The sequence below is a fragment of the Mus caroli genome, chromosome 3 (assembly GCF_900094665.2).
Source record: "Mus caroli chromosome 3, CAROLI_EIJ_v1.1, whole genome shotgun sequence".
NCBI lineage: Eukaryota > Metazoa > Chordata > Mammalia > Rodentia > Muridae > Mus > Mus caroli.
The window spans coordinates 53382680-53393632 of NC_034572.1; the positions used below are offsets into that span (position 1 = coordinate 53382680).

General features: G+C 37.0%; 1 protein-coding gene across 2 annotated transcripts; it reads left to right on the forward strand.

Annotated features, from left to right (window-relative positions):
* Positions 1-2560: 2560 nt before the first annotated feature.
* On the forward strand, positions 2561-10342 carry Sucnr1 (succinate receptor 1). 2 transcript variants are annotated; one of them, XR_002377570.2, is made up of 3 exons: positions 2561-2640; positions 7830-7898; positions 8838-8924. XR_002377570.2 is itself a non-coding variant. In XM_021158631.1 (2 exons), exons 1-2 carry the CDS (start codon positions 2638-2640, stop codon positions 9786-9788), a joined length of 954 nt encoding a protein of 317 aa, XP_021014290.1. In that variant the 5' UTR covers positions 2579-2637; the 3' UTR covers positions 9789-10342. The 2 variants fall into 2 exon arrangements, 1 of the variants encoding a protein (XP_021014290.1); XM_021158631.1 differs by lacking the exon at positions 7830-7898 and having other exon boundaries at positions 2579-2640; positions 8838-10342.
* Positions 10343-10953: the final 611 nt, after the last annotated feature.

Below are 10953 nucleotides of genomic sequence, written 5' to 3' on the forward strand. Positions count from 1 at the left end.
CCCACTTGTCAATTCTCGATCTTACAGCACAAGCCATTACTGTTCTATTCAGGAATTTTTCCCCTGTGCCCATATCTTCAAGGCTTTTCCCCACTTTCCCCTCTATAAGTTTCAGTGTCTCTGGTTTTATGTGAAGTTTATATGAAATTGTTATATTTATGGTAAAAAGTATTCAGTGGTACTAATTTTATAATTTGCCCTAACAAGTTCTTCTTTTCTATGAGAGACAAATAAAGCCAAATCATGTTGAAGAGAAGAGGCCCGAAGTTCTGGCACAGTCCTTAATCAGTTGTGCAATGTGTGCAATGTATGTAAGTTTTGTTGGGCCTCAGTTTCTTTAGCTGAAAATTAAGGCACTGACAGTTTACTCTGAGCCACAATCATGTAACTAAACTAAACTGATGTATGCCTGTACTTAGAGTGAAGTCCCTAAGGACCACAGTAGACACTGGGAAGTATTGCATTGCACTGAACTGCCATTTGTGCTCTCTCCTCTGTGTTTTTCTCTTGAGTTTCCTGCTGAGTGGATCTGATTTTCCACAAACCTCTCTTGCACACCTTGATCACTGTACTTTCAAATACTATTTTACGTTGGATTGTGAATGTCAAGAACTTTATGGAGTAGAGTCACTGGCCCCTTCTGAACAAGGAAATCAGCTTAGGCAAGTTTGTTTCACAGATCACACAGCTAGTAAAATGCAAATTCAGGACAAGGACTCAATGACCTTTTGTTTTTTTTTTTACCTTGCTGTTTTTTGTAATGTTATTTTAATTTGTGTTCCTGTGCGGAAACTAACAGCATTAAATTGAAGTACTCATACGGAAGGAAGTTTAATTTATTGAAAATGTTTGTAATAATTAATCTTTAGCAAGCAAGTATGACATATTATATTAGCCAACAGCTTGTTATGACTAATCCCCAGTGTATAGTATAATACACAGACTTCTATGTAAATATATGTATTTCCTGGGATTGTCACAAGTATCCCTACTTTACAGTTAAGAGAATTGAAAATTTGATGAGATCCAATGTGTTATATTGTTTCTATAAACAAAGAAAACAAAGTCAGAAGCTTTGCCCACTGAAATATTATAGGCTGAACAGAAATCATTTCCTGAGAGATGTGTGCTCTCTCTGGCAGAAGTGACAACATAATTTGCAAATCCAGCACAAGGGAAATGTTTGGTCCCTTGTTATAAAGTTAGTACAAATTTAGAACAAGAATGTGACCATACAGTGTTCAATCAAGAACGCAGGGCTTATATTTGGGCCTGTGAGGTGGCCTGGAAGTATGACAGTGACACTCGTCCTGCTGGACAGATTCTCCATACCTGTGCTCTGTAACCCTGAATAAGGTGTCACGGTATGAAAGGAACAGCAGTTTATTTACTGTATCTGCCCTGGTGCCAATGAAGGGGTCCTGAGGAAGTGGGGCTCTTGGCAGGAAGCCCTAGCTATCAGGTTGCAGTCCTGTGGGGGAAAAAAAGAGAAGTACAGACCACATTTTTGGCCATCAGGAAGTAGAGACAAGAAAGAGGAAGCTCTGGGGAACTCCAGGTACCCACAAAGAGGGAATCACCATCCCCAGCCCCTCCTGCCATAGTGGTGTTCAGAACTTTTCCTTTTTACATTGGAGAGGTCCATGGACTACAAAAGGCTACTCTATACCTTGGAGAGGTCCATAAACCACAACTGGCTACTCTACTCTCTTTCTGAAGACTGTACCCTCTACTAGAGTACTCTCTAGCCTCTTTTCCTCTACAAGTAGAAAATGTTTGTGATTGTATCTTAGAAGCTACCATGTACATATATCCTCAGTGTAATCCCCACCCTTCAGGTCAACCAATCCACATTTTTGCTTGAATAAAAAACTGATGTAGCCTTGAGAAAAGGCCAGGTTTGTTTCTTATCTGGAATAATCGGTCTTCTGGATGCTGCTCAGAGCACTGACTGGGGAAAGTCTACTACTATCTCTTGAGCTTGTCATCTAAGATAATGCCTCTCTCCTTAATCCCTAGCCATCTGATGTACTTCTTTATGTTTCCTGAATTTAATCACAGAAAATAAAACGGATGCTATCTAAAGTTCTAACAGCCTTTCAGCAGCACACTGACAAGGCTCAAGTTCAGACTGCCTTGCAAGTACTCACGTAATAGTTCCCTCAGGATTTCTATGAAGCAGTTTAATTATTGTATGCTTAGTATAGAAGTCACCAAAAACTGTGCAAAACAATGAAAAATGAGTTCAACTATATATTAACCATAAAATGTTTGCTGTTCTCATTACCTAAATGTGCATACACAGTTCCATGCCCATACACATGGGAAGATAGAATGCTTCTGTGTTGTTTTGGGAGTGTATAAACTAAATTTAAATTAGCTTGTCCTCAAATGTCTTTGTTAAAACTACTCTCTACAAAAATGACTTATCTGTTGTGTGCCTTTGCTTTTCAGGAGTTCCTCTGAATGACTTGGAGGTTTTTCTGAATAAATTACCCCTGCCTTTTGAATTATTAATCTTGGCTGCATGATATGCAAATCAGACTGCACTGGCCATGACCAGCAACACAGCACTGGGTCAGAAGCTGTCTCCAGCTCCTGGCAGAGTTTTCTGTTGAGAGAGAAGCCGACAGCAGAATGGTAAGGGACACTGCAGCTCATGTCTCTCAGTCACACCAAAGAAGACCAAGCTTTCTGCTTAGGGCTTCCTTTGGAAGTGTTCTCTGAGCTAAATGCTGCCTAGGGAACTAACTGTTCTTCAGTAGATGTGAAGCAGCCAAAGGCAAACATGTCTGACTTTCACATCTATTTCATGTGGCTCTAAATGCATTGATTTAATAGACAAAAGTGTAGTGTGTTTTGCTTTAAAGGGCTTATTGTATTTGATAATGTCACAACAAAAATAATTACAATTATTTGAAAAGGTGAAATTATTTAGAGAAAGGGTAACTTGTGTCATGAAAAATAACTTACCATATAAATTAAAGAATTTATAGTAGATTAAATTTTAAATCATTCCAAAATTTAAAATTTGCATCTATATTTGGCAAAATGTGATGATTTAGGAATAGGATTTACTAAAGGAACTGGTAAACTGCAGAGTGATTGTTATTCTACTTCCCAAACTGTATAATCTCTTCTCTAACTTATTAATGAAAAATGCAACTTGATACATGCTGTAATGTTTAATGCTTTGGTGTAACTTGTGGAACACATAAAAGTGAAGCAATTAATCGGTACCAAATACTTGTATTTATATACATGCAAACACAGTTTATTTAAATTGTCTACTAATGAAAGAAACTTGTTGAAATATCTTCATACTTTACTTTCCAGTGACAGTTAAAATTCTATTTTTTGTTAGGCTCTGTGTAATGGTCCAGGATATAGGAACAGAGTTTGTATTGGATTACCAGGTTTTTCATTAATGTATTTTTTTCTTAATTTCTGGTAAAAAACATGCATTATTTTTATGTTTAGAGAACTAATTTTATAAGGAATTTTCAATCATTCCAAATTAAGAATGAGTAGTAGCAATTTTCTCATGTGGGTGTGTATTCAGTTTATATGTAGCCTATTAATTCTAACAGACTCTGTGACTGTGGGATAGAAGCTAATAATGATTTCCTTTTAGTTACTAATGTGTTTTTTTAAAGAAAGTTCTCTGTTAATGGTTCACCTCAGTAAGCCACTACATGTTGCCGCCATATCTGTTGCCTATGAAGAGGACAGCTCCTGAAAAGTATAGGAGAGGCTAATGATGGTTCAGAGGAAATGCCCCCCTTGAATTGAGAGTTTTGCCTAAAGGAACACACTTTACTTCCCTAATTTGCATAATTATACCATAACAAAAAACACCCGGATATGTATGTATATATATATATATATATATATATATATATATATATATATATACATATGAATTTGGAATACAATATTCTCAAAGTGTGTCCTTATGAAGTTGAATCAGCCTATAAGTATTGGAGAGCCTAACATTATAAAACCATAATCTGATAATGTTATGGATATGAAAAGGGATAAAAATAGTCCAAGTTGAAAACATATTAAATGAATAGATTATAAGACATCATGAAAAGCAAAATCTCATTTTAACAAACAAATTTCAGTAATATTAAAGCATAAAAATAATAGGATTAATTGATTTAAACATTCTTCCCTGATGTTTTGTTATTTGTACCCACAGTGTACTTTACAATTAATATGTATTTCATCCACACACCTTTTGTTTTTGTTTGTTTAATTATTTCTTGTACTTTTAAGATTATATTATAATTACATTATTTTCCCCTTCTTTTTTTTCTCTCTCTCTCTCTCAATTCTCTTGTATACCCTTCCTTGGTCACTTTTTAATGTATGGCCTCTTTTTGCATTAATTGTTCTTACATGCATATATGAACACAGATATTTATAAACACAACCTCCTCATTTGGTGTAATTTATTTACAAAACAACTTCCACACCTAAGGCTCAGGGAACACTGTGTAGAAGAGGGTAGAAAGCTTGTAAGATCTGGGTGTCTCCTGAGAAAGTATGTCTCCTTGTCATGTCAGCAGCTACATCCATAAAATTTCAACAACATGACTTCCTAAACTGGTCTGAACAAGGGCAATAACAATAGCCATGCTAGAGAAGACAGGGAACGCACCACGAGGTCTCAACCCTAAACAAAGAATCACAGTCAACTATGAAATGCTGAGAGTGGGAGAAATAGTTTCCCCCAGAGACGCACACAATAACTATTTACCCAGTACCACATAGTCAACCTAAAAAGGACATGCTTAAAGTGTTTTGTCCTGGTGGTGTTTGTGTGTTTGTTTGTTTTTAAAGCAAGAGTCACTGTAGGACAAGCAAGGCAAAGGTACAGAATAATGATAAAAAGTATTGAATGAATTTAGTCACTTGCTTTCTTCACAATAGCCCTGGTATTCTCTGTGTTTACTAAACACTGGAAAACAGAATTCTTCATCACTTCTACTTGGCCCCTGACTTAGTTACTAGCACCCTGGCTTCCTGTTGCACATGTATTCATGTATACAAATTCCATCCCATTCTGTGATCCACACAAATTTCATAAACATCTGGCACTTCTGCAGCTTAAATAAGATCTAATATTGTCAGATAAAGAGGAAAAGGAAATTCAAAACAAAATAAGTTTATCTCAAGAAAAATTTCTATTGTCTTAATTTTCATTTAATGGGTGTACCAACGTTTTAGGATTTCCCAAATGACGTAAGGATCACACATTAAGTCTTGAGGAACTCCAGCATTAAAGCCTAGGCAAACAAGGATTCCCTACAAAATAGCTGACCAATGGAGAAAAGGGGGAGACTGCAATATTTTAGAAAGAAAGAAGGAAACACTTTCTAGACTCAAGGCATTGGATGCTGCCACAGATTTGAGCATAATGATGAGAAAAGCCCATTGTTTAAAGAGCAATGCCTGTTAATATTTCAAATGTCCCAACCCCTCCTTTTTAAACGTTATTTTTTTAAAGTTTTTTTTTTTTTAATTTCACACATATGTACTATAGTCACATCATTTCCTCCCTGCCTCTCCCACTTCTGGCTTCTCCTTTGTTCTTCCATTCCTTAATTTCTTCTGTAATTTTTATTTATAGACATGTATACAAACAGAGACACATATTTTACATACATACACATCTTCAGAAACCAAGCCTGAAGATGAAGGCAACTTTGGATTCCAGGGATGTCTGGGAGTAAATTTTCAGATTGATAGGGGTAGATGAGATACAGACAAATGGGTCTGAAAATGACGCTAGAACACTGGGATTATGACCTCAGCAAGTCCTCAGTCTAAGGAAGGTGGTAGAACCTGAGAAAGGATGGCTCCAGATTGAGCCAATGCAGAATCTCCCTCTTGGTGAGCTAAGACTCAAAGACAGCAGTCAGAGAGATGTGGTGAGCTGAGTGGAGTAGCTGGAAAGAAGACTGAAAACAAGAGTAGAAAACTGAGAAATAGAATAAATCCTGCAATTCTCTACAGCAGAATTGTCAGTGAAAATATAAGGCTTAATTCTCCAACAGTGTTTGTGGGAGCTGACTTAGACCATGAAGGATTTTTTAGCATGAAAGCATGAAGTCCTGAGGCCGAGGCACAGTGCCCTATTTAAAAAGAGGGGTGGGGCTTGGAAAATCCCAAGGCTGGAGAGGCAATAATGGGAAAATCCCTGATGCTTTCTGAACAACCACTGTAGCCAACTGGTGAACTTCCAGTTCAGAAAAAAAAACTTGTATCAAAGATTCAAGTAGTGAGTAAGGAAATATATATTTGCCTCCAGCCACCATATGTATGAACACATACATGAACACAAATGCACTTATACCCATGCACACACACACACACACACCTCACAAAAGTAACAATAAAGGATGTTATCTACAAATTTCTGATGCACCTTCATAAATAAAACACAGCCAAAATAGCAACAATCAACATCAATAAAACCTGAATTTGACAAAAACACATATATTCTCTACATATTGTCCTTGCAGAAAACTTACTGACTGTGTAAATACTTCACACTAATAGAAGTCAGGGTACTTTTACTTATAGTGAAGCAACTATTTGCCTATAACTATTACTCTGAATCTTAAGAAGGAAATTTTTAAAAATTTTGTTTTCAGTCTTGTTTTCTTGATTAGAAATAGCAGAAACAAAACATAACAAAAACAGAAGCAAAAACGTGTTTTCAGATTACTCCAGTCCTTGAAATCTTGCAGCCTTGTTGCCAGAGGCTGATGACCATTTTCACAGTATTAGGATTCAGAGGGTCTAACTACAATATTTTCTTGCTCAGTGTGATTGTTAGTTTTAAAGACCAATATGACTTGACCTAGAATCACTGGCAAATAGAGTCTCAATGAGAGACTGTCTACAATGAATTGGTCTGTGGGCATGTTTGTGGGAGACTGTCTTAATTCAGTGATGTTGGAAGTCCATCCCATGGCGGTCAATATCACTTCCTAGACAAGTTCCTGAGTTGTAAGAATCCAGCTAAGCACAAGCAAATGAGCACCCATACATTTATTTCACTCCGCTCTTGACTGTGGATGTGATGTGGATAGCTTTCTCAAGCTCCCACCATCATGACTTCCATGCTATGGTAGACTGTAACCTGGAACAGTGAACTACACTAAACTCTCCCTAACATACTTTTGTCAGGCGTTTTATCCCAGTAGAAACAGACCCAGAAGAGTTAGGTGTATGACCTCAGCAAGGGCTAAGTGTGGATATTATGCTCTCAAAACTCATATGCTGAGACTTAATTCATCATATGGAATGTCAGAACCTGAATGAAAATTGTGTCAAGTCTTTGCCCTCATGAATTGAATCCTACTCTGGTAAAGGGGGCTGAAGAGTGTGACTCCTCAACACTAAATCTGGAGTATTTTCCTGTGTAACAAAGAAAAATGGTTTTATCGTTTCTAGATTAACCACTGTAGGATATATTACTATATCAGCAAAAATTAAGATATTGAAGCTTGTAAACTTCAGTGAAATCGTTTCTCATAATGATTCTACTAGTCCCTAATTTTCATTAGTATTCATAAATCAACTCCTAGATACCGGTGAGCACAAGATTTGGTTACACCCTTAGCTTTAAAACATGGTGTTCATCATTATTATTCCTGGGGTGTTCAGTCCTGTTTTAAATTATAAGACATTATATTTTAAAGTAGTGTGATATGTTCTATGTTTAATAAAATAAAAAATCTCTAGCTATACACCACAAAATAAAAGTTATTCAAAACAACAATTGTATTCAACAACCTTACTTCCTTTCCTAGGTTAGCGTTCAAGACAATTTAACTCATCAGAATTTGTAGGGATCTGTGGCTGGCCATGAAGATACAAAGGTGAATTAGCGTCTTCTCCTGACTTTATGACTTTCTTGCACCGATTTGCTGATTATTAAGCCTTCTTCTTCCTTCTACACTGAGTTTTGGGCCATGCTTGTCCTGTATTTGGACACAAATTTGCTTCAGGTAGAGATGTGTGTCTTTCCTTATTTCCTAGACAGGTAGCCACATATAATCCATCCCAAAACTCTCTCACGTTTGTATTACATTTATTTATTTATTTATTTATTTAGTAATTTAGTTAGGTAGCCACTTATTTATTTATTTATTTATTTATTTATTTATTTATTTTAGTGTGTGTGTGTGTGTGTGTGTGTGTGTGTGTGTGTGTGTGTGCAAGTTTGGCCAAGCATGTGTGTTGTACATGTGAGGAGGTGCAAGTGTGCAGTTCAGAGAAAAAAACTATAGGCGTCACTTCACCACTTACAATGTTTCAATTATTACTTGCTTTTATTCACACCTATAGTATAGTGCCCTGTATATTTTTTCCTGATTCTTCTTAGAGATAATTCATGGCCTCACATAAGTCATTTGCTTTACTCTATGCTGTCTGTCACAACCAGCTACAAGAATACAATGTGAAGTTATCAATGAAGCCTTGTTGAAATAATGTATCTACACAAACATATAATGTGTGTACATGCATTCAATGTAGTAATGTGTATAAAATAGGCATTTTTTTGAGAGAGGGTCTCAGTATATAGCCCTAACTTGTCTGAAATTGTCTCTGTAGACTAGGTTGTCCTGCAACTCATAAAGATCTGTTTGTCTCTGGTTCTCCAGCCCTCGTATTAAAGGTACATGCCACCATGCATGACAAATCAGCACAGTCTTTATCAACCCTCCCCAGTTAGTTTTAGGTTTTCAGTGACTGTTTTACCATTTGTTCTTGCTCACAATCTAATGTTTGATCTTATATTTTCCCTTTTGCCTTAGGCACAGAATTTATCTTGTGAGAATTGGTTGGCAACAGAGGTTATCTTGAATAAGTACTACCTCTCTGCATTTTATGCAATTGAGTTCATTTTTGGACTGCTTGGGAATGTCACTGTGGTGTTCGGCTACCTCTTCTGCATGAAGAACTGGAACAGTAGCAATGTCTATCTCTTTAACCTTTCCATCTCTGACTTTGCTTTCCTGTGCACCCTTCCCATGTTGATAAAGAGTTATGCCAATGATAAGGGGACCTATGAAGATGCTTTCTGCATAAGCAACCGATATATACTTCATACCAACCTCTACACCAGCATCCTCTTCCTCACTTTCATTAGCATGGACCGATATCTGCTCATGAAGTACCCTTTCCGAGAACACTTTCTACAAAAGAAGGAATTTGCCATTTTAATCTCGCTGGCTGTCTGGGTCTTAGTGACCTTAGAAGTTCTACCCATGCTCACTTTCATCAATTCTGTCCCAAAAGAAGAGGGCAGAAACTGCATCGACTATGCAAGTTCTGGAAACCCTAAACACAGTCTCATTTACAGCCTCTGCCTGACTTTGTTGGGCTTCCTAATTCCTCTCTCTGTGATGTGCTTCTTCTACTACAAGATGGTAGTCTTCCTAAAGAGGAGGAGCCAGCAGCAGGCAACTGCCCTGCCACTGGACAAACCTCAACGCCTGGTGGTCCTGGCGGTTGTGATCTTCTCTATACTCTTCACACCCTATCATATCATGCGCAATGTGAGGATCGCCTCACGCCTGGATAGTTGGCCACAGGGATGTACACAGAAGGCCATCAAATCGATATACATCCTGACGAGGCCTCTGGCCTTTCTGAACAGTGCCATCAATCCCATCTTCTATTTCCTCATGGGAGACCATTATAGAGAGATGCTGCTAAGTAAGTTCAGACAATACTTCAAGTCCCTTACATCCTTCAGGACATGAGCTGCTGGATGCAGGTCTTCACTCAGCCAAAATGAGACACTTGATAAACAGTGCTGTGCAGTTGAGTTTTAACTAAGTAAACCACCATTTCTAGGCTTTAGCTTTCTACCATCCTCCAACCCCCTGGGCTGGAGTACAAGCTGGGTCCACATGAATCAGAAGGCAGCTATCTGTTCTAATTTTAGGTTATACCCAGAGTATGGAAAAAATAAGGCATTAGAAAGCATTGACATCTTCACTTAAGAACTGAACAAAAGAGAACAAATATTGTCAATGTTTGGATACTTAGGATCTGAAATCTTGGAAATTTTAAGACCTCTTTTTCTATCAGTGTAAAAGGAATACAAGATAGCTAGTTGCAAATGCTGAATGAATTTAATCATTGGTCAGGTTGATAAGCATGTTTCTGAAATAGTCTGTTATTTTTATTCTTGTAATATTAAAATTTATGTGAAAAATGAATAGAACTCAATGTACAACATTAGCTTTTATATTTGGAAATTATATTTCTTGAAAAATATAATCTGTGCCTAAATAAATCAATATAATTAGTTTCTCTGTATCTATTATTGATTGTGATTCATCTGTATTATTAGATGACCTATAGCAAAACCAATATTAGTTTAGGTTAGTAGAATATTCAGTGTTAAGCAAAGGAAATTGGTATATTCTAATTTGGTTGTCAAGAAATTCAGCCATGATTAAATTCCACAGGATGTTTACTCAAATACTGAAAAAAATGTGCCGAAATTCCACCATTACTGAACTCAAAAGTTGTTAGAAACTCAAAGCAAAATATAGCACCCTAAAATGAGTCCATTGTTTCTCTGATGGTTGTGCTACCGAGAATTTTAATGTCACAATCTGATGCCCAGTGCATGGACAGAGAGTAAAAGTCGCCTCTGTTTGCATCTCCTTTAATCACTGAACTTTAAAACACATCACTGGGGCTAAATGGATATTAGCCTAAAACTTAGGATACCCAAGATATAAGATACAATTTGCTAAACGGATGAAACTCAAGAAGAATGAAGACCAAAGTATGGACACTGTGTCCCTTCTTAGAATTGGGAAAAAAAACACCCATGGAAGGAGTTACAGAGACAAAGTTTGGAGCTGTGATGAAAGGATGGACCATCTAGAGACTGCCATATCCAGGAATCCA